Below are 24,601 nucleotides of genomic sequence, written 5' to 3' on the forward strand. Positions count from 1 at the left end.
AAAATCAGAGGGCAACTAGGCCTCCTCCCCCGCTCCTTTTTTTCTCAAAATATTTCGCTCAAAACTATGAGAAAGCCATTTAGCAAAAAAAAAAAATAAAGATGCAAATTTCGTTTTAATTATTCATCTCCAGAGAGCCAAAATCAAAGCATGCATTGATTCAAAAACGTTCAGAAATTAAATAAAAAAAACAAGTTTTTTTCACAGAAAGTAAGGAGCGACATTAAAACTTAAAACGAACAGAAATTACTTCGTATATGAAAGGAGATGCTTCCTCATCAACGCCCCGCTCTTTACGCTAAAGTTTTTTACTGTTTTAAAAAGTAGAGTTAAGAGAAAGAGTCGAACTTTAGTGTAAAGAGCGGGGCGTTGATGAGGAAGCATCTTCTTTCATACACGAAGTAAATTCTGTTCGTTTTAAGTTTTAATGTCGCTCCTTACTTTCCGTTAAAAAAACTAGTTTTTTTTATTTAATATGGATAATAAATCAATAAGACTCCTAATTAGTTTGAAACGTTTGAATTTGTCAGTGAAAATATCGACGTGATAGTTATTTTTTATTATTTTTATTATTATTATTATTATGATATCCAATATATTTATACATATTTTATAATATTCAACTATAATATTGGATTATTATAATAATCAAAATATCGATGCGATAGTTATTTTTATGGCACTTGGTATTAACCAAGTGACGCGTAGCAATCGCAAATTCTGTCAGTCTGTCTGTCGGTCTTGCTACTTTAGGCACTTCCAGGTACGCTAGGACGATGAAATTTGGCGGGCGTATAAGGGACCGAACCAGATTAAATTAGAAATAGTCTTTTTTTTCGATTTGACTATCTGGGGGAGAGTGGGGGACCGGTTAATTTGGAAAAATAGAGAAAAATGAAGTATTTTTAACTTACGAATGCTTGATCAGATCTTAATGAAATTTGATGTTTGGGAGGATATCGTGTCTCAGAGCTCTTATCTAAAGCCTGACCGGATCTGGTGACATTGGGGATGGGGGGAGTTGGGAGGTGGAATTCTAAAATCTTGGAAAACACTTCGAGTGGAGGGATCGGGATGAAACCTGGTGGGAAAAATAAGCACAAGTCCTAGATACATAATTGACATAACCGGAACAGATCCGCTCTCTTTGGGGTAGTTTGGTAATTTGAAAGGCTTATCAGAAACAAGACCAGATCAAATTAGAAATAGCCGTTTTCTTTGATTCGGCCTTCTGGGGGGAGTGGGGGGGGGGGGTTAATTCTGAAAAATTAGAAAACCTAGATATAGAGATATAGATATAGAAAATCTAGATATTAGAAAACCTAGAACTTACGAACGGGTGAGCAGACCTCAATGAAATTTGATATTCAGAAGGATATCGTGTCTCAGAGCTCTTATTTTAAATCCCGACCGGATCTGGTGGCATTGGGGGGAGTTTGGTGCAGGGGCGCCATTTGGACCAAATCTTGGGGTGGGCATGAACTCTATCTTGACCCCCCCCCCCGACTCACTTCGTTTCGCGTAAGAACAAAATACCGGTTTTGGCAGCACATCGATCGAATATTCTAAGTAAAAATGCATTTTCAGCACCCGTGTGTTGCTTGGAAATGTACTGTAACCGAATTTGGAACTCAGTCACACTGACCTCTAAGATTAATTCTAACATCGAAGATCACAATCAACGAGGTGAAGTGATTAAAGTGAAAGTGGAAAATTCAACCAGACTACAGGCTGGCGTTCCTCAGTGAGAAAATTTCTTATTTAAGTAAACAATACATCGATGAAAGTAATCTTCATTAGCATGCTGAGGGTTGCAACAAAAATCTCGGTTTTCCTTCAGCAGAATTCTTACAGATCAAATATATTTACAAAAAGTAAAAACATAACAAGAGAAAAAATATTACAACACTCAAGGTAACAAGGGGAACCACCAAGGTTTCATCTTTGCAAAATCATCAACAAGCTGGATGTGGTCCAATTTTTTACTAAATCCTTCTCTGCAAACATCAAAAGGAGGTGAGTGAGACAATCATCTCCTGTTGTATACCGCAGGTAGTTTTTCACTATTTCTAAGCGAGAAAACAAACGCTCATTGCTCGCTGTTGTCACAGGAAGTGTGACAGCAATACAAAGTACTTTATTACTTCTGAGTAAGCCTATGGTAATGCCTGAAGATGATCGACAATGTCTAGAACGTTTTCCGGTTTTTTCTCCTCATCGAGCAAGAAAAGCTCGGCAATACCAGCTTGAGATTCGAGAAGAACGTCGTCGATATCCAGCTTGCCTTAAAGAGCACAGATACGCTTGAGCAACTCTGTGTCTATAAACTTTGTCGAGCTTGGATCCAAGGCTTCGAGTGTGCTCAGCGCTGGCAATTTATCTGTGGACCTTCTGTCAAATTTGGCTAGTAGACGATCGAAAGTCAGGGAGTGCTAACGCTTCATTTCATCCGCCAAAGTAATGGTCCGATTTCCAGATTGGATGAAGTTCTTTCCTAGCGTCAAAGTTGTCACAAATTGTTTCAGATTCTTGGTGATCTTTTGAGTTCCAATGCTAATGGCTATTAATAGCTTTATATTTACCTAACTAAAACGTTAATAGGCTTAACGATGTAAAGGCTTCTACTTCTCTGTGCTCTCGTCTTTAGAGTCTTATTGTAACGTTAGCCTACAATCTGGGGTTCGACCAGTAAAGGATGTCAAGTGTCTCTGACTTTCATAAGGTTTATGTGTCGAGCATAAAAATATTTATTTACACCTATGACACAGTAATTGTACATAAGACGAGGACAGTAACAGAATAAGAACTGACTCAAGTAATCTAAAACGGTGGCTTATATTCACTAAAACAAGAAAATAAACATCGAAACATTTGACAGGAACTGACCTATTTTAATCTGTCAACTTAGAGGAATTTCTGTAAAATTCAGAAGTTATACATCTTGGAAATGAGCATTTGACAGAACTCGAGAATTTTATTATGTATCTAGCCAATTTTCAGAGTTTACAATCATTAATAGCAAATAGCGTAATTACCCCAAGAGTCGTCAGGTAATTACGCTCTTTGGTCAATAGGCGTGCAGTAATTTCAAATCAATTGGACAGAATGGGTTATGTTGGACATAATGGACTATTATGGCCGGAAAAGGACCCTTTGAGGTGGAGGCCTGGGCCCCCCAGGAAAATCTGGGATGGGCATATGCCCACCCCTACCCCCCCCCCAATGGTGCCTCTGGTTTGGTGGGGGGACCTAAAATCATGGAAAACGCTTAGAGTGGAGGTATCGGGATGAAACTTGGTGGGAAAAATAAGCAGAAGTCTTAGAAACGTGATTGACATAATTGGAAAGGATCCGCTCTATCTGGGGGAATTTTTTTCGGGGGGGGGGGGGGGTTGATTCTGAAAAATTAGAAAAAATGACGTATTTTTAACTTACGAAAGAGTAATTGGATCTTCATGAAACTTCATATTTAGAAGGACCTCGTAACTCAGATCTCTTATTTTAAATCTGAACCGGATCCAGCGTCAATGGGAGGGGGCAGTCGGGGGAGGAGACCGGAAATCTTAGAAAATACTTAAGGCGGAGAGATCCGGGTGAAACTGGATGGGAAGAATAACAACAAGTCTAAGATACGTGACTGACATAACCGGACCGGATCCACTCTCTTTGGTGGAGTTGGGGGGGGTTAATTCAAAAAAAGGAGGCATTTATAACTTACGAACGGGTGATCGGATCTTAATGAAATTTCATATTTAGAAGGATCTTGTCCTTTAAAGCTTTTATTTTGAATTCCGACCAAATCCTGTGACATTGGGGAGATTTGGAGGGGGAAACCGATATTCTTGGAAATCTTGAAAATTGGGAAATTTTATCTTACGAAGAGGTGGTCGGATCTTAATGAAACTTGATATATAGAAGGATGATATGTCTCAGATGCTCCATTTTCGACTCGAATTCGATCCGAGGACATAGGAGGTTGGAGGAGGGGAACAGAAATCTTGGAAAACACTTAGATTGGAGATATCGGGGTGACACTTGATGGGAAGAATAAGCACAAGTTCTAAATTAGAAAAATTTTAAAATTGAGGTATTTTTAACTTAAGAACGGGTGAACAGATCTTAATATAATTTGATATTTAGAAGGAATTCATGTCTCAGGGCTCTTGTTTCTATTGAATTAGTATATTGTATGAGCTCTAACAAAATTCTAAGAAGCAACAGATTGATTTAAAAGGAAAATCAGAGGCTTAATGCCGGTCGGGATTTAAAATAAGAGCTCTGGCCACGATGTCCTTCTAAATATTAAAATTCATTGAGATCTGATCACCCACTCATAAGTTATAAATACCTCATTTTTCTAATTTTACCTCTCCTTTTAACCCCCCAGATGGTCGAATCTGGGACAACAACCTTATCAAGTCAATTTGTGCAGCTCGCGGACACGCCTACCAATTTTCATCGTCCTAGCACGCCGAGAAGCACCAAACTCGCCAAAGTACTGAACCCCTCCTCCCAACTCCCCCAAAGAGAGTAAATCCAGTACGGAAATTCCCAAAGAGAGCAAATCTACTACGTGAATCACGTATCTGCGACATTGTTTATTCTATCCACCAAGCTTCATCCCAATTCTTCCACTCTAAGCGTTTTCCAATATTTCTGATTTCCCCCTCCAACTCCCCCCAATGTTAAGATGTTTCTATTGAATTTCATAGAAACCCCATCCTAATCAAAGATGTTAGCCTAGTAAGAGCTTCTACAGTTAAAACCCTGTCAGAGTTTGCTTTAAAACCAGAAATCCCTAACAATTTTATCAAAGACATAAAGATTCTTAATAATTTAAGAAGGGATGAATCTATTATTATTACAAAAGCAGACAAGGGTAACACTCTAGTGGTAATGGGCACCAAGGACTACGACTCAAAATTAAACGCTTGACTGAAAGATGAAAAAATGTACAAAAAGCTTTCTTTTGACCAGACTGACTCATACACAAAGAAGTTTAAGAACGAGTTAAAGAGTTTGAAAGAAGAAGGGAAGATTACACCTCAACTTTTCTACAAATTCTTACCAAGAGGTTCTTTGCGCCCTAAATCATATGGACTTCCAAAGATACATAAGCCAAATCTGCCATTACGACCAATTGTTGCGAGTACAAAGTCACCAACAAGTGCTCTGAGTAAGCGGCTAGTGTCATTGTGTAAACCACTCATGCCTACACAAATTTCTTACATTAAGAATTCATCAGAACTTATACAAAACCTAAAAGAAGTTGAGATTTCTTCGAATTATATAATTTCAAGTTTCGACATAGTGTCAATGTATACGAGTATTGATGTAAAAGCCGCAAAAATTCTTCTTGAAAGAAAGATACTAAGAAATTTGTATTTAATAATTGGTGAAACAGTTTTGGAAGTCGATTTAATTATGAATGTAGTTATGTTGTGCAACATGCTCTCTTATTTTTTTTCAATTCAGAGGGGTTTTTTTCGAACAAGTAAATGGTTTTACCCATTGGGGCCCCTTTAAGGCCTTTATTATCAAATTGTTTTGTAGAAAATATTGACACAATAGCGTTAGATTCATACTTTTTAAAACATAAATTTTGGGGGAGATATATGGATGACATAATTTCAGTATGGAATTATGGGATGGAGGAATTAAAATTTTTTTTAGAACATCTTAATTTTTGGGAGGTTATTTAAAATTTACAATAAAATTAGAAGAGGATAATAAACTTCCTTTTCTGGATGTCCTTCTTTTAAAAACTGAAAATAGTCTGTATTTTAAAATTTACAGAAAACCTACTAAAAATAACAGATTTTTGTCCTTTTTCTCCAGTCATGCTCGTCAAGTAAAAATCGGTTTAATCATATCCTTAACAGTAACCATTATCTGGGCTGGTTAATTGACCAGACTTTTTCGAAAAGAAGGAAAAAAATTCTAGAATTTTTTGACGATATTCTGGAAACAACAGAAAAGAAAGATATTTTTTGTTCTCTACCATATGTTCCAGGTTTGAGTGAAAAACTTAAAAGAATTTTACACAATAATGGCTTGAAGGTAGCTTTAAGAGGTAGCAATACTTTGGCTAGTTTTTTTAAATTCTGGAATGGATAGGACTTCCGTAATGCAACAAAGTGGGGTTTATAAAATCCCATGTACTTGTAGAAGCTCTTGTGTGGGACGTACTAACCAGAATTTAAAAATGAGATTGCTACAACAACATAATTCTATTTCATCGTCTTTAAAGCAAAATACCAAACCTAAAGATTTCACGTCGACCCTCTCAGAACATATCTTTAATTTTCCAAATCATTCTATTTTGTTTGAATTTTTTTTTGATTTCTAGGGAACAAGGTATAAAGCAAATTTTCAGGGAAACAATCGAAATTAAAAAAAAAATATTCAAGAATAATTCCATAAACAGAGATACAGGTGATTTTGGATTAAACTCAATTTTTGATAATTTACTGAGGTCAAATAAAGTAAATATCACCTCAATAAAAATTTTGTTTATTTTTATTCATGTCGGTCAGTTTTACTGCTGATGATGAAGCACTGTATATGTGTTCAAAATATCCAGTTAAATAATTTTATATCTATTCACTGTCAATAAAAAGGTTTCATCCATATTTTGAGCTGTTTTACTTTCGTCATGGAAAGGCAGTGTGGTCTTCGAAGTTATCTATCATTTCTCCATGCACATCCAATAAAAATTTTGTGATATCCATTCTGTTCAACGTAATTGATAGTTCGGGATATTATGTCTTTGAGGATGACAACCCTCCCCTTTCCTCCACAGCCGTCTGGGTAAGGGTTATAAGTTATGCCCTGAGGCATGTAAGGTATATGAAGGAAGAGTGATTGTATAAACTTCGGAGGAGGCTCATTGGATTGGTAGTCAGAAGTTTTACTGCCTTTTTTAAGATTCAGAGTAATCGTTTGGTGGATAGCCCTCTCTAACCTCATATTTTCCCACAATGCATCTGATATAAATTTTGAGATAGCCATCTGTTGTCTTAGAAACTTAAAAAAGAGCTATTGGAAACTGAAAGGACTAGGCCCTTTTTAATAGTCGAAAATGATTGAAGGGCAACTAGCCCCCCCCACGCCCCCCATTCCCCCAAACACATCCAATCAAAATTTTCAAATAGCGTTTTTGTTCAAAGCAGCTGAAAGGTCTGGAAATTATGTTTATGAGGATGATAGCCCCCCATTGCCCTAAGGGCTAGGGTTTTAAGTTATACCCTGGGAACCTATAGGGTATATATACAAAGAATAATGGTATAAAATCTGGAAGGGGCTCATTAAGTTGGTAAATCAAGAGTGTTAGTGCCCTTTTTAAGATTTAAAGTGATCAGACAGTGGATACCCCCCGCCCACTTCCGACATTCATCTGACAAAAATGTTTAAATGGCCATTAGCTGTCGAAGAAACTACGAAAACAGCTTATTCAATTGGAAATTAAAAAAATAGTGGCCTATTTAATAGTCGAAAGCGATTGGAGGACCACTCACCCCTCCCTTTGCTATCATTTCCCCAAAACATCCAGCAAAAGTTGTGAGATAGCCATTTTGTTTAACTTACTTGAAAGGTCCAGGAATGTTGTCTTTGAGGATGATAGCCCCTCACACTCCTCAGGGAAACGGCTGTAGATTATGCCCTGGAGGCATATAAGGTATATATAGAAAGGGCGATCCTTATAAACTTAGAAGGGGCACGTTTGATTGGTAATCAGAAATTTTTGTGCCCTTTTTAAGATTCAGAGTGATGAGAGTGCGGATACCCTACACATCCTATTTAACCAAAATGCATCTGACAGAAATTTTTAGACGGTCATTTGTTGTCGTAGAAACTTCTGAGACAGTTCATTCGACTGGGAATTGAAAGGTCCAGTGTCCCTTTTAATAGTCGAAAGTGATCTCCCTCCCACGCCCACAATTTTTCCAAACACACCAAATAAAAATTTTTAGATAGTAATTTTGTTCAACGTAATTGAGAGGACTGGAAATTATGCCTTTAATGATAAACCCCTCATAGCCCTCAAGGCAAGGTAAGTTATGCCCTGGGGGCATGTAATATATATATATAGAAATGGTGATTGTATGAACTTCAGAAGGGGCTCGTTGGATTGGTAATCAGAAGTTTTAGTGCCATTTTTAAGACTCGGAGTGACCAAAGGGTATATAAACTCTCGCCCCAGACTTCGTATTTTCCCTTATTGCATCTGATAAAAAATTTTCAATAGCCATTTTGTTTAGTGTAGTTGAAAGGTCTGAAAATTATATCTTTGACAACCCACCCACCTTCTCAAGACCAGAACATAATTTGTATTTCACTGAAAATTAAAATGTTTTCTCTTTTTTATAATTTTTTTTACTAGATATATTAAGGGGAAGTCCTACTCCTTGCACTCCAGTTAAAACACGAGTGTCTGGTGCCATTTTTAAGAGATTGGTAACAATAAATCGGAGGGCAAGCTACCCTTCTCTCAATCACATTCATTTTCCAAACTCATCCATTCAAAATTTGAGACAGCCATTTTTTCAGCATAGTAGAACGGTTCAGCAACTATGTCCTTAGGAATATTAGGCTTATCAACCCCACAGCTAATCAATTGGCCCATTATGCATTAAATCTGAACGACTGGCGATATTAAGTTGAAACTTTCGGGGATACTACTATCACTACTTTTGCTCTTACAATTTAAATAAATAAAATGAGTGTAAATGTATCCAGGATGTCAAAGAGCATAGATATAATCTTTTGGGATATTATATTAAGTTTTGTTTGTCAGGTCAGCTTCAGAAGCTATAAAATTGAATTAAAAAATACTATTTGTGTCAGGATTTTAAAAATTATTGAAAAAAGTACCTCCAACATACAAAGAGCGACCCATAGTTTGGATTCTTATGGAAGAAAACTGAAACAAACACAATATTAATTTTTCCATGAAAAAGAATATGTCAATAAAAAACGAAAATAAATTAATTTCGAAAAACTTTTTTTTTACAATAAAAAGCTGTTTTAAACTCAAAATGATCAAAAATTAACAACAATTTTTTAACAATTTATAACAATTTATTAACAATTGATTAACAAAAATTTGGTAAAATCCCTGTCAGGAGCGACCTGGCTCAATAGTATCTGAAACAAAAACGGAATTTTATTATCAATAGACACATCAAAAGAATCGAATTTTAATGCTGATTTTCAATATATGAATTTCATTAAGTTTAGTCTTACTCATTATGTGCCCGAGAAAATTTACCTTATTTTCGAAAAAAAGGGGAAGCATCCCCTACAATTCATAGAATCTTAATGAAAATCACGCCACTAGATTCAACATTTCAGAGAACACTACTTTAGAGATTTCATGGTCCTATCTGCACAAATGTGGAATTTTGTATTTTTTCCTTGAAAAAAAAACACTGATGCGTGTTTATTTGTTTATTTGTTTTTTTTCCAGGGGTAGTCTTATCGACCCTGTGGTCCAGGAATTTTGCAAAAGGGTTTATTCGAACGGTAATTAAAAGTTTTGGTACGATTTTAAGTGACTAAAAAATTGGAGGGCTGGTATTGGAAAATCATAGAAAGCTATTTAATGGCTCATTTCAAATGAAATTGATGTATTAAAAACCTTCCATAATTAACACAAATAAATTTAACAAAATAATCAATTTTTTAAAATTACATGAAGAATCGATATGGTTATAATAAAGAACGGACTGTTTCCTATACTATCTAGTATAGGCAACTTAACTATAGTATAGGTTTTTAGTTATTTAATGGATCGGTCTATTAATATTAAAAATGTAAAGAACTCTACCAATCTTTCCAATTTAAAACCAATTTAAAACCTTTTGCAATTAAAAAAAAAAATTTTTAATATAATAAATTCTCTACGAAAAGTAGAGTCAGATCAAAAAAGAAAGTACACGATTAGACTAGAACATCATATAGAGCTTTTTAATGGCTTAAAGGAAATTGATGGGGTTAAAATCCTTTGGTAATTAAAAAAAATATAATATAATCAATCTTTTTATGAAAAACTACATTTTATGTAACATGTTTGTAGCTTATGTTATTATAACTTCTACTCTCCGGGTTGCAGCAGTAGCTAGCAACCGTTTTAAGAGACGATCGCGTCCAATACCAACACATATAATAACCCATAACTCTTAAAAATAAAGTCAGATCAAAACATAAAGTACATTATTATAACCCCCTTTTCCTAAACCCTTATATAGGAAACTTACCGTCCCTTGGTTTGAACAAAAAGGGAAATATGTTGCCTTAAAAATCAAGAAAAGTGGCTGCAACCAGGACATTCTGCATCTACGGGTCTTTTCCTCAAATATCGGGGTACTCGAATATCGCAGAAAGTTGTTTGATGGCTCATTTTAAAGGATATTGACTGGGTTAAAAACCTTCTGTAATAAAAAAAATAATTTTTAAGGTATAATCAATTTTTCACTAAAAATTATATGAATATAGGCTTGCAAGTATTACGCTACTACGGGGAGGCTACCCATACTAGGTAAATCAGCTAGGAAGAGGTTTTCTAGCCCGAAATAGACACCAAAATAGACCAAACCCAAAAAATATCCATTAATAAGTCATGTGCGAATGTTAAGTCGTTCATTTGGTGAAAATTTCTTCGAGGTGCTCCAAGCCTCAATTAGGAATAGAGTAGGCGACAAGGTCCTCAGTCTTGCGGTTATCCCAACAGGGTTGATATCTTTTTCAGAGACCATTGCCAATAGATCTAGATCTTATGCCTAGCCAAGGATGTCCTCCTACAAAGAATCCACCCACTCTGGTGTTTTGCGTCACCTTGCCTCTTATGGAGGTACCTTACATATTTCTAGGGCATTCACCTATCTGCAACCTGGGAAAGCTCTGTTTGGCCAGGGCAAGGCCCCTATGGATCAGTAGACTCAGTGTTTCATTTACAACTGATTCACTTACAAGTGGATTCATTTTTGAAGACGAGGCAAACAGTTAGCAAATTGTATGAGCTAGGTAAAAACAGACAAGGAAAGTCGATAAAACATATGAGGTAAGTCGTCGACTTATATGCATTATTGATATGATTTGTCGTTAGAATGTAATTTTGTTTATAATTTGTCAGCTAAAAAGGCTTCACTAATACAGAAACACTTTATATTTTTCAAGCTTATTTCTAATTTCAATTTATTTCATTTTATGCAGGAACATGAATATATTGCATTAAATGAAGCAGGTGAACTTATTTTGAACCCAGAATGTGCTGAGAAAGCAAAAGAAATGTTGAAACCAGAGGAAGGTGTCAATAACAAGTGCACACATTGCTACAGTGCAAATCCAGCTTCGATTGATGACGGAACTAACACTGAAAGGTAAGTTCGTTTTCCGGGGTCAATTAGCGATTTATGTAATCAAACAGTTCGTGGTAACGAACTGTAGTAAGGAGCGACCCGGCTCAATAGTAACCAAAACTCTAAAAAATTGAATTTTGATATCAATGGCTACATCAAAAGAATCGCATTTTAATGCTGATTTTAAATATATAAGTTTCATCAAGTTTAATCTTACCCATCAAAAGTTACGAGCCTGAGAAAATTTGTCTTATTTAAGAAAACAGGGAGAAACACCCCCTAAAAGTCGTAGGATCTTAACGAAAATGACACCATCAGATTCAGCGTATCAGAAAATCCTACTATAGAAGTTTCAAGCTCCTATCTACAAAAATGTGGAATTTTGTATTTTTTGCCAGAAGACAAATCACGGGTGCGTGTTTATTTGTTTGTTTTCTTTTTTGTTTTTTTTCTTTTCCCCAGGGGTCATCGTATCGACCAAGTGGTCCTAGAATGTCGCGTCGCAAGAGGGTTCATTCTAACGGAAATGAAAAGTTCTATTGCCCTTTTTAAGTGACCAAAAAAATTGGAGGGCATCTAGGCCCCCTCCCACGCTCTTTTTTTTCACAAAGTCATCGGATCAAAATTTTGAGATAGCCATTTTGTTCAGCATAGTCGAAAACCATAATAACTATGTCTTTGGGGATGACTTACTCCCCCACAATCCCTGGGGGAGGGGCTGCAAGTTACAAACTTTGACCAGTGTTTACATATAGTAATGGTTATTGGGAAGTGTACAGACGTTTTCAGGGGGATTTTATTTTGTTTGGGGGTGGGGCTGAGGGGAGGGGGCTATGTTGGAGGATCTTTCCTTGGAGGAATCTGTCATGGGGGAAGAAAAATTCAATGAAAAGGGGGCAGGGTTCTCTAGCATTACTATTAGAAAACAATGAAAAATAAACATGAAAACGTTTTTTCAAATGAAAGGAAGAAGTAGCATTGAAACTTAAAACGAACAGAGATAATTACGCATATGAGGGGTTCTAAAAATACGTTAGCATAAAGAGCGAGGTATTTAGGAGGAGATAAATACCTTACTCTTTATGCTAAAGTATTTTTAGTAATTTCAACTATTTATTCTACGGCCTTTCTGATTCAGGGGTCATTCTTAAAGAATTGGGACAAAACTTACGATTTAGTGTAAAGAGCGAGGTATTAACGAGAGTACAAACCCCCTCGTATACATAATAAAAATATAAGGTTATGAAAGTTTGTTACGTATGTTAATTCTTAAGTTACGTGTATTTTTTTCTAATAAAACGTTCATTAAAAATGAAAAGTTCTAGTTGCCTTTTTAAGTAACCGAAAAATTGGAGGGCAACTATGCCTCCTTCTCCACCCCTTACTTCTCAAAATCGTCTGATCAAAACTAAGAGAAAGCCATTTAGCCAAAAAAAGAATTAATATACAAGTTTCATTTTAATAATTTATGTGCGGAGAGCCAAAACCAAACATGCATTAATTCAAAAACGTTCAGATATTAAATAAAAAAAACTAGTTTTTTAACTGAAATTAAGGAGCGACATTAAAACTTAAAACGAACAGAAATTACTTCGTATTATGAAATGGGTTGTCCCCTCCACAATCCCTCGCTCTTTACGCTGAAGTTTGACTCTTTGCCACAATTCTACTTTTTAAAACAATTAAAAGCTTTAGCGTAAAGAGCGAGGGATTGCGGAGGGGACAACCCATTTCATATACGGAGTAATTTCTGTTCGTTTTAAGTTTTAATGTCGCTCCTTACTTTCAGCTAAAAAAATTAGTTTTTTTTATGTAATTTTCAAACAGTTCGTGGAAACGAACTGTAAGTATGGAATGACTCGACTCAATAGCAACCAAAACTCTAAAAAGCAAAATTTATTATCAATAGACACATAAAAAAAAATGGCTTATTCTACTGATTCCAAATATATAAGATTCTAAATGCTTAGTGTTACCTCTACGAACCTGAGAAAATTTGCCGTAGTTTTGACAAAGGGATATACACCCCCTGAGAATCAAGGAATCTTAACAAAAACATACTACCAGATTCAATTTTTTAAAGAACCCTACTGTATAAGTTACAAGCTCCTATGCACCAAATGTGGAATTTTGCATTTTTGCCAGAAGGAAAATCAAAGATGCTTGTTTATTTGTTTTTTTTTGTTTGTTGTTTCTCTTTTTTGGGGGGGGGGGCTGTTTGTTTTTCCCAGGGGCTGTCATATTGACCTAATAGTCCTATAAGATCAGGAGAGGGTGCATTCAAACAGAAATTAGAAGTTCGAATGCGCTTTATAAGTGACCAAAGAGATTGGAGGGCAACTAGCTTCCTCCTGCGCTATTCTTATCCTAAAGTCATCTGATCAAAATTAAAAGTCATCTGATTAATACAGCCATTTTGTTTAGCATAGTTGAAATATCCGAAAACTATGCCTTTAGGGGTAACAAGACCCCCCTCCTTTAGGGGTAACATGACCCCCCCCCCATAGCCTGTTGGGTTAGGGATGTAAGTTATGAAATTTGTCAATTGTAAGTATTTCTTATTGGGAAGAACACAAACATTTATAAGGGGAGGAATTTGTGTTTTAGGTGGGTCTCTATATAGAGACTTTTCTTTTAAGATGTAATTTCTGAGAGTGAAATGTCAAACAGAAATTTCATTCTGGGGAATTTGAATATAATAGATTATTTTTATTAGTCTTTCTTTATCGTTGCCAACTCAATTTCGCATGTGGAGATGTTCCGAGAATTTTTCAGCAGTTTTGGATTTCTGGGAAAGAATTTAAAAGGAAGAAGAAATCTCCATGATAATCAGAAAAAAGACTAGAAATTAAAACTTGTTTTACATGGCACTTGGTGTTTACGAAGTGATATATAACGATTGCAAATTCTGTCGGTCTGTCGGTCAGTCGGTCCGTCGATCCCGTTTTTGCGAGTTTAGGCACTTCCAGATAAGCTAGGACGATGAAATTTGGAAGGCGTATCAGAGACAATACCAGATTAAATTAGAAATAGCCGTTTTCTTTGATTCGACCATCTGGGGGAGGTTGGGGGGGGGTTAATTCGAAAAAATTAGAAAAAATGAGGTATTTTTAACTTACAAACGGATGATCGGATCTTAATGAAGTCGATATTTAGAAGGATATCGTGTCTCAGAGCTCTTATTTCAAATCCTAACTGGATCCAGTGACAGTGGGGGGATTTGGAGGAGGAAATCTAAAATCTTGGAAAACGCTTAGAGTGGAGGGATCGGGGTGAAACTTGGTGATAAAAACAAACTTAAGTCCTAGATACGTGATTGACATAACAGGAATAGACCCACTCTCTTTGGGAGAGTTGGGGGAGGGTTAATTCTGAAAAATTAGAAAAAATGAGGTATTTTTAACTTATGAAGGAGTGATTGGACCTTAATGAAATTTCATATTTCTTAATGAAGGACTTTGTAAATCAGATATCTTATTTTAAACTTCGACCGGATCCAATGTCATTGGGCGGAGTTGGATGGGACCGGCAATCTTGGAAAGACTTAGGGTGGAGAGATCAGGATGAAACTTGGTGGGAAGGTTAAGCACAAGTCCAAGATACGTGACTGACCAAACCAGATTCGCTCTCTTTGGGGGAGTTGGGTGGGGGGAGGAATTCGGAAAAATTAGAAAAAATGAGGTATTTGTATCTTCCGAACGGGTGACCAGATCTTAATGAAATTTGATATTTAGAACGATCTTGTGCTTCAGAGCTCTCATTCTAAATCCCAACCGGATCTGGTGACATTGGGACAATTGGAGGGGGAAACCGAAAATATTGGAAAAATTGAAAATTGGGGTATCTTTATCTTACGAATGGGTGACAGGATCTTAATGAAACTTAATGTATAGAAAGATCTTATGCCTCAGGTACTCTATTTTCAATTCGAATTGGATCTGGGGACATAGAAGGTTGAAGGGCAAAAACATAAATCTTGGAAAACGGAAAACTTGGTAAACGCTTAGAGTGAAGAGATCGGGATGAAACTTGATAGGAAAAATAAGTACCCTTGAGTACCCTCTCGTCGCCTATTGGTTCTCTAGAGAGAGGTGTGGTAACCTAGTAAAGTATCACAGAATGAAAAGAAAAATTATTTATTCCACTTCGAAACATTTTTATTTTCAAGAATAGAATAATAACAGTCTCACTATTTTTTCAACTATTGAATCTAATGGTTTTCTTCAGTATATTTCACAATTGCATTTAAAGCATCTCGTAGTCTATGTATATAAATTATATTCACTCTTACTGCAAAACATAGCTGTTCCTCCTACCTCAATTTGTAGAATGGTATCACACAAATCTTGCAAACATCTCATTCCGTTCAAGGGTTAGCTGGCAACCTTTTGTAATTTATGCTGCAAGATTGTGTACTATTGGTCTCATCTCCCTACTGCTGGAACCTTCAACTTCCAACTGAGTCAAAGCACTCGTATCCAAAGCCAAAAAATATGTCTTCAAATAACAAAAAACTAATAATCACAACGTTGAAGTATCGGGACTGAACTATTTTCCAATACTGAGGTAAGTGGACATAAACAAGTCTTGCGTAAGCTCTAGCAAAACAAGTGTCATTGAATCTCAAATTACGTCATTCTCAATGAATTTGCATTGATTAACAATTATATCTTTTAGACTATTACGTAATAAACATATGCGCGTAATAGACCAAATAATCAATAGCACATGCGTCTTGTAGAATGCCATGAGGGGTTTTACTACCTGACGCGTTTTTTTAACATTTAAAATTAGCTTAGTTAAAAAATTACATCTCCTAAACTATTACGTAATAATAACCTCCCCTGAAGATACTAGTTTTGAAGAAGAAAAATGATTGAGGGGTCACCAATTTTCAGGCACACCCTCTTTAGGCGTTGTAGTACGTATTATAAGGTCACTACTAAAGTTCTCAACCTTGTGTCATAGGAGTCTCAATTTCATTCGAAATTTCAAAGATTCCATCCTTTCGTCAGAAAACATCCTAAACATAACATTAAAAAAAAATAAACATTTTATTTGTTTTTCGTTTGAAAATCTTACATTTTTTTTCTATAGACGAGTGGCAGCTCAAGTTTCCCAAATAAACTACGATGAAATGATGGTTGCTCAGTTTAAGGCATCCATGTCTGCTGAGAGCGTTGTTGCTCCACCACATCTTCAAAAGTCAATAAGTGGTCGTAGCAGACTAAATTCCCTACGAGACGATTTTAACATGACCCAATCTTCCCCTAGAACGCCAAAAAAAGTCAGAGGAAAGGGAAAAACTAAGCCAAAAAAGCTAAGTAAAAAGAAACTTCAAGCACTCTTGGCAGACATGGAAAGAGAATCAGAACTGGATATTGCAATTTCTGTTCTTCCATCCTTATCACAAGGACCACGACCAGCTGAACCAAGTGGACAAAAATTCCCTTATCAACTAAATGAAGAGTATGGGAGAAAACAAGAATTTGATGGTCCATCTCTTTTCTCTTCACCATCATCATTAGCACCACAAATTTCTGGATCAATGAGACAGAAACTGCCACATGTCCTTCAAGCTGTCAATATGGATCATGGAAGAAAAGAAAGATTGCAGAATGCACTTTCCTTGTCTACATTTTCATCACCTGAGCAACCAATAGGACAAAAACTACCACCCATTCATCATCCAAATGCAACTGCACCTTCTGGAACAAATCAAAGTCAGACTTTATATCATAAGCAAGGATTAGGCCACCGAGTCTCAGCTCCTGTCACAAATCGTTCAACAGGAATAGTGAACAATCAGGAATCTTTTTTTCGGCCTGTCTCTAAATTAATACATGTTACTAGATGTATATCAGAGGATATGAGTGTTCAACATAATATCGTGAATGATTCGTTAATTCAAAATGTTCCCACAGATAATATAGCTTCAAAAACTATCATTAAACCCAACACTAGCCTACATAATGACCTGACAATTAGTCCTATTGAGAGTACGTCTATCCATCGACCTGCAACTTTGCAGCATACCAGTGGCAAGTTCCAGCATGGATCAATTGGTAGTCAAAATAGAGGAAGTGTCGTGACAAGCACCTTCTTAAATGGAGTCGCTGCTTTAACCTCACAAAACGTCGTCAGCACCTTCGAGTCTCCGTGGATTAGCGTCGACAATCCTGCATTAAGAGTAAGTTTTACCTTCCTAGTAGCAGAGCAATAATTTATTATAAAATCCAAAAAAAGTGTCAGCTCCAGGCTCAAAGCTACACACTGATCTATTTCCGGGGTTGTTTTGTTTATCCTTTTTGATAGCCTCTAAAACGTCAGCTTAAAAGGGGGGGGGGGTAATTAATTTTAAAAAGCTGTATATTTTTCACAATGCTGCACATTTTTGCGCTGGTAAGTAACGAATTATTTTATAAGGGGTTGGGGTCGAATTTGGGTCTACTTTTTTTCTTGATGGCACACCGAAAACTGTATCTTTAAACTGCATATTTTTGACAATGTGGAAAGTTTCGTATTCTTACGAAACTTAAAAGCTAAAAAGAGGACAAAAAGTCCTCTTTTTGTGGGTAAGAAGATGATCAAATCTTGACCTACCCTTCTTATTCTCGGCATACCAAAAGTTGCATCCCATATCGTTTTATTTACCCTTGTTAAACAAACTGTAAAAATTTAAGAGGGAGGAAGGGGGGATAGGCTTGAGAAAACTATACATCTTTTCATAACACTATGCAATTTTGTGTTGTTAAAGAAATTGTTTCTTTATAAGGTGGGTAAGAGGGGGGCATGAAATCTTGGTGTGCCATACTAACCACATGTACTACACTGTAAACATACCTTATCAAAAATTCCTCGATTGTGTGCCATATTTTACAATTATTGTTCCTTTTTGTCCTCTCTATATGATTTTTTTAACGTTTTACTTGTTTTCTTTACGTGTGAAGTCCTTTGTTTTGTATTTTCTGGGGTTAGTGTGGGCTGTAACTTATCCAACAACAAATCAAGACTGCTTCAAATAGTAATCCATCTAATATTTTATATCTTTTGTGTCTGGTGAAACGCTAAGAATATGTCATAAGGCTTATCGGATAATCAATCTTGGAATACTCGAACGCACTATTTATTTATGGATTAAGTATACAAAAAAACAAGTTTAAAAGCAAAGAGCAAAGCTATGTCTTGAGCAGGCAAAAACTACCAGAAACTATTAGATCACTAGATATATGAACTGGTAATTCCTTCCCCTTGTACCCCAATTATAGCACGATTGTCATTTGCACTTTACTGAAACCAATATATATTTTTAGTGTTTCCTCTCCATTGTAACGTTGAGAAAAAAAATAGATTAACGAAAACTCTCGAAATCAATGGAAAATTATTTTATAATATCAATCTACGGAGACACTGGGGAAAATAGGAACACTTAGCTTGAAATAAGGATTATTTTCCTTATTTTACTTTTTAAACTAAAAAATTTCCAATACTCAGATAAATAGAAAACTAGTTGTTTGCGATTCATTTTAATTCAAATCGTCCTTCATTTCTTCCATATTTCTCCATATCCATGTCCCCCATATCTCTTAATCAAATACTACTAAAATTCAATGTTAATTCAAAAATCAACGGACTTAGTCAAGATCTTCAGCCTCTACCTCGTTTTGAAAAAAACTCGACATATACGGACTCTACGGACTCCACAACCAAACACTATACATATACAGACTCTACTACTAAACACTACAACACTCTATACGATTTGCTTGATTCAATTTAAAGAGCTTGGCAAACATATAGACAGAAAAGCGAATAATAACTTTTCATTTGACTACCAATAATACAAAAAAAGTCAAATAATGACTTGTTAATTCAAAAATCAACGGACTGGGTCGAGCCCTTCGACCTCAACTTCGTTTCGAAAAAAAAAACTCATTTTTATAGAATCCTAATAAGGAGGGATTAATGCCAAAATTACCTATCACTGAATTCAACTATCTGTCCTAGCTTTTTCTACAATTAGCCATGACTTGATTAATGCCCAAAAATTATTCAATTTCAATTAAAATCAGGTGCTGAATCAGGCTATTGAATTGGGAAGTCAATCATTATGGACATTTACCACCTCATCATGCGGAGAGCATGGGAATGCTTACCATTTTAGGAGAATAACCTCTACAATTTATCACAGTGAAAAACGCGGACACTCAACAGGGTTCGCTGTAGGAGAAAGGTATGACCACAAATGTTAATCTCTTGACTGAGAATGGTAGCCTGAGAAAGATTGGGTAAATACAGTGAAGGAAAAGCACTGAGAAGCCAGAGACTAGAGGTACAGAAATTGATCTATGGAGAGGGATATCCGGTGAAATAATTGGAGCTAGGTGCATTGGCGTGTAGAAAAAGTTTAGGAATGTCATCTGAACTAGAGACAACAGACATGTCAAAAAAAAGTTCACATGAAACTGAACTAGACGCAGAGGATGTGATGGAAGGAAGTTTATGACTGAATATAAAGGCATGGCTACTGAGAATCATAGATGAATCACGTATGGTCAGATTCGCTTCTACCATCCCTTGGAATAACTGGGGAAGCTGAAGGTGCATTTGAAAGTAAAAATTCTTTACTTTCAAAATCTTTACTTTTCTTTACTTTCGCGAAATATTAGGATTGATTGGCTTGGTGCATTTGAAAGTAAAAATTCTTTACTTTCAAATTCTTTACTTTTCTTTACTTTCGCGAAATATTAGGATTGATTGGCTTGGTGAAAAAATCATTAAAAAATTTGATGAAGCTCGCATTTTTCGAAACATGAGAAAACAAATTAATGCAGTGGGTGAGAAATGTTATAATTGTCTTTGTAGAAATGAAATCACTGTGACTATCCATCCTGCATTAGGACAAACAGATATACCAATGTATTCATTTAGTATAGTTACTATTGATACTGCTTGTCCACTAACACCGTCACCCAATGACACTGGTGCTTCAACACGTCATATAGTAATACTTATTGAGCCCACTACTTGGTTTCTGGTATTAGCAAAACTAAAATACCTTGCTGCAAGGTCAATTTGTGATTTCCTGAGTTAAAACAGTATTAGGATGTTTTGTATTGTTCAAGCTAATGACTATCGTCTTTCATCCTACTTTTTGCTTGGAACAATGCAAAAATTCATTCTATTTTTTCAATTAAAAGAACCATTCTAGTTTTTCGATTACCTGTTTTAGCTAATACATTCTTACTATTTTCTAAAATTCTGAAAAGAAATGTCTAAGTTCATAACAGATGGAATTACAGAGATGCCACTCATCTTTCAACGACGGGAAATGTGGGATGTTTTAAATTAATATAAGCTTTCTTTAATGATAAGTGGTATAGGATTTTGCCTTTCAAATATCTTTAGCTTGGACACTCGAAAAATAATGATTTTTTTTCAGATTTCATGTTATTGAACATCGGATTATTGTAAAACTAGATAAGTATCACATTTCTCGTTAATAAGATTTGATTTACATCAGTTTGATAATACTTTTGTATACTTGTGATAAAACTACCCTATAAATGGTTTAAATTAAAGATTTACTTTAATTTGATATAAATAGAAATAAATTCAAATTATAAAAGGTTTATTTGAGGGAGGTCGAACTTCAAAGTCTTGGCTAGCTGTAAATTTACACAAGTGTAAATTTATTGCGGACAATTCAGCCAGAAAAATTGTCCTTGGTATACTTTCATTTAAAAAAGACCAGAATTTCTAATTCTTTTTTCCGATTGCTCCAGTAATCCCCCCTAGTGAGGGAATTTTTTCCCGAAAATCCAAGCATTTTGAAAATATCCCCTTGAGTTGTGTTGGGAGGTTGACATCCCCAGAGATAAAATTGCTAAATATTTCAAAAATACTAAACAAAATAGATCTCTTAAAATTTTGATCTGATGTGTTTTAAGGAATGATTGGTTTGAAAACGAATGATTACCCTCAATTTTTGACTGTTAAAAGGACACTAGAATTTCTGACTTGCTATCAAATAAGCTCCATTCGATCTGAATTTTGTAAATCACCCCGTTCCATAAAATCCTTATATACCTCTCGGTGTAACTTACAACCTTCGACTTTTAGGTTCTGTGGGATTGTGTCCACACTGAAGACTTTAATATATGCTCTTCGGGCTATTGAGAACACTCTCTCACAATTTTTATCAGATGTATTTCAAGAAATGAGGATGTAGAGAAGGCGAAGAAGGCTACTAGCCCTCCATCACTTTCGACTCGTAAAATGGAACTAGAATTATACTGTTGCAATAAAATGAGCCTTCTCTAAAACTGACACAACCACTCCTTCCGTAAAAACTATAAGCCCCTTGGACATAACTAACAACCCTTGTTCCCAAACTTTGGGGGTTTGTCTCAATTCCAAAGGCTCAATTCCAATTCCAATATATGATTTTTGGACTATTTTCTGAACAAATGGGTACAACCACTCGTTCCATAATAACCTTATATTTCCCACGTCCCGGGGTAAAACTTACAAAATTTGCGCCCCTGGGCTCTCAGGAGGTGGGGGAGGGGTTGTTTCACGCTGAAGACTCTTTTATAGGCTCTTTGGACTATTATGAAAAAAATGGCTGCCTCACAATTTTGATCAGATACGTTTGAGGAAAAGAGAATGTCCAGGAAGAAAGATGAGCTAGTTGCCCTCCATCACTTTAGACTCTTAAAAGATAACTAAAATTTTCAATTTCAAATTAAATGAGCCTCCCCTGAAGTTGATACGACACCACTTACATAAAAACCTTATAAGCCCCAGGGAATAGCTTACACCCCTTGCCCTAAGAGATATAGGGCGTTTTTATCCTCAAAGTCATGATTACATAACCTCTCCGCTACGCTGATTGATATGGCTATCAAAAATTTTAATTGGGTGTATTTGGGGAAATGATTGGCGTGGGAAGACTAGTTGCCCTCCAGTCACCTTCGACTATTAAAAAGAGCAGTACATGAAATTTCTAATTGATTGAGCCCTTTTCGAAGGTTTTACGACATTTCCCTCTACACATAGAGCCCTGGTCTAAAAAATAATACGGTTTTTCCACACCGCTCTTTATTTAGGGAGTGCTATTGCGCAGCCCATGATCTTTGGACTATTTTTGAACGGACGGCTAACTCGAAGATTCTATTTAATGCACATTAAAAAAATACAACGTGTTGGGAAGGGGTATCAGCTATCTGATCACTTTGAATTTTAAAAAGGGTACGGGAATATCTGACCACCAATCCAATTGACCCCCTCCGAAGTTTTTACGACAACCCTTTCTGTTAAAACCTTATATGCTCTCGGGGAATGACTTACAACCCTCACCCCGAAGGCTTTGAGCAGTTTGTCATCCTTAAAGACATAATTTCAGGACCTTTCAACTACTTTGAACAAAACGCCTATCTCGAAATTTTAATTCTATGTGCTTAGAGAAATGACAACCCTTTCTGTGAAAACTTTATATGCTCTCGGGGAATGACTTACAACCCTCGTCCCGATGGCTTTGAGCAGTTTGTCATCCTTAAAGACATAATTTCGTGACCTTTCAACTACTTTGAAGAAAATGGCTATCTCGAAATTTTAATTGTATGTGCTTAGAGAAATGATAGGCGTGAGGAGCTGTTTCCTTCCAATCACTTTCAACAATTAAAAAGGGGAGTAGCCCTTACAGTTTGTAGTCGAATGAGTCCTTTCCAAAATTTCTATGACAACTCCTTCTAAAAGAAGCTCCCTGATTTGAAAAAACAAAAACAAACAAAATGATAAAATAATGTTCAGACATAGCTCTTTACTTAGGCAGTGCTTTTGTGCTCCCTATGATTCATTTAGGCATGAATTTTGTACAATTTTACTGAAGTGATAGTCAATGTAAAAACGCCAAAATTTTGTATTTTTAAAATATTGTAACATAATTGATTATTACAAATGTGTTTACTCTTAGAATTTTTTTTTCTTTAAGCTTGCTTAGTATTTTGTTGTTTTTTTTTAATTTTATAATTTTAGCTTTATTTTGATAGAAAGTTTTTCGAGGGATGGTATGTTTGTTCTTTAAGGTTGGGAATATCATCCATTAAATTTTCTACATCGTTTGGGTTTTATTTATTCATTTTACAGTAATTTATGGTCCTTTTAAGTAGAATTACTAAAGTCAACGGGCTATGGCTATGGTGATAATATCAATGTTTAGTTTTCTCTGAACGACAAATTCGTTTAATTTGGAAATAAGAGTAACAATGACAAGCCAAACAAAATAATTCAAGGATCAAATGTTTTACGACATGACCAGGATAAAAGGGCCATAGTCTTAAAATATGCTATTAATGCGTTAATGGTATGGTTCTGTCTTTTATTTGTTCCCATCTTTATTTTCATTTATTTCTTTTCTTCCGTTCTCAAATTTCTCAAATTTTAATTATTTAGTTTTTAGATTTTTCCGTTTTTGGACTCTAATCGTTTTGCTTTTTTAAACTTTCTAGGTGAAAAATGAAGCTGAAGCCCAGAACGAAATTAACACATTTGTATTTTTTGATCTTGAGACAACCGGATTAAAGAATCCAGTAAGAATAACAGAAATCTGTTTGGTTGCTGTGACACGTGACAGTCTATTGAAAACAATGAAGAATTTTGAAAGGCTAAAGAATATGAGTGTTGCATCCAACAATTTACTTCAAGAGGTACATCCCCGTGTTATATCAAAAATCAGTTTGTGCACAAAACCAATGAAAGATATTGAAAAAAGCGCATCAGTAATTACAGGTAAATGTATAAAAACATATATAGAGTCTAGAATAGGCTTACAAAACAGCAGTGATATTTCAATAAGTAGCAATATTAGCTCTTTTGTTATTACATTTACAAGCTATTATCAGCAGACCTTAGATTTATAGTTCCAATAATAGTCATATGCACACTCACTGTAGTAGTCTTGGTATTTTCCACAACAAAAGTCACAGGAGATTTCAGATTGTGTGAAGTCGTGTTATATGCATTAAGGGGCAGCAGTAGAAGTTGGGAAAAGAACCTCCGTCTTAAAAGTATCTAATCGGTGGAAGCATATGCTGATAGCAGCAAGTGGTGCTACTGGTAGTCTTCAGTGGAGTCGTTGTACCGTCAGTTTTATTCATCGCAAGAATGTTTGTAATAAAATATGTCATGATGACAGTAACCCTGACAAGACCATTTTTGATGGGAATAGTCGTGATTAT

General features: G+C 35.7%; 1 protein-coding gene and 1 long non-coding RNA gene across 4 annotated transcripts in view; one reads left to right on the forward strand and one right to left on the reverse strand.

Annotated features, from left to right (window-relative positions):
• LOC136030458 (uncharacterized) overlaps positions 1 to 15,911 on the reverse strand; it is an 18,642-nt gene extending 2,731 nt beyond the window's left edge. The window contains exons 1-2 of the long non-coding RNA XR_010618278.1: positions 15,677 to 15,911; positions 10,260 to 10,433 (exon numbers count right to left, since the gene is read on the reverse strand). This is a non-coding gene — a long non-coding RNA (uncharacterized LOC136030458). The remainder of the gene's footprint in view (positions 1 to 10,259; positions 10,434 to 15,676) is intronic.
• Positions 1 to 24,601, forward strand: part of LOC136030457 (uncharacterized) — a 90,264-nt gene that overhangs the window by 52,311 nt on the left and 13,352 nt on the right. For all 3 annotated transcript variants that reach the window (XM_065709460.1, XM_065709459.1, XM_065709461.1), the window contains exons 6-8: positions 11,215 to 11,381; positions 16,458 to 17,550; positions 23,873 to 24,152. In XM_065709460.1, coding sequence (XP_065565532.1) covers positions 11,215 to 11,381; positions 16,458 to 17,550; positions 23,873 to 24,152 — 1,540 coding nt within the window. The remainder of the gene's footprint in view (positions 1 to 11,214; positions 11,382 to 16,457; positions 17,551 to 23,872; positions 24,153 to 24,601) is intronic.

Source organism: Artemia franciscana, chromosome 8 (genome assembly GCF_032884065.1).
Source record: "Artemia franciscana chromosome 8, ASM3288406v1, whole genome shotgun sequence".
Taxonomy (NCBI): domain Eukaryota; kingdom Metazoa; phylum Arthropoda; class Branchiopoda; order Anostraca; family Artemiidae; genus Artemia; species Artemia franciscana.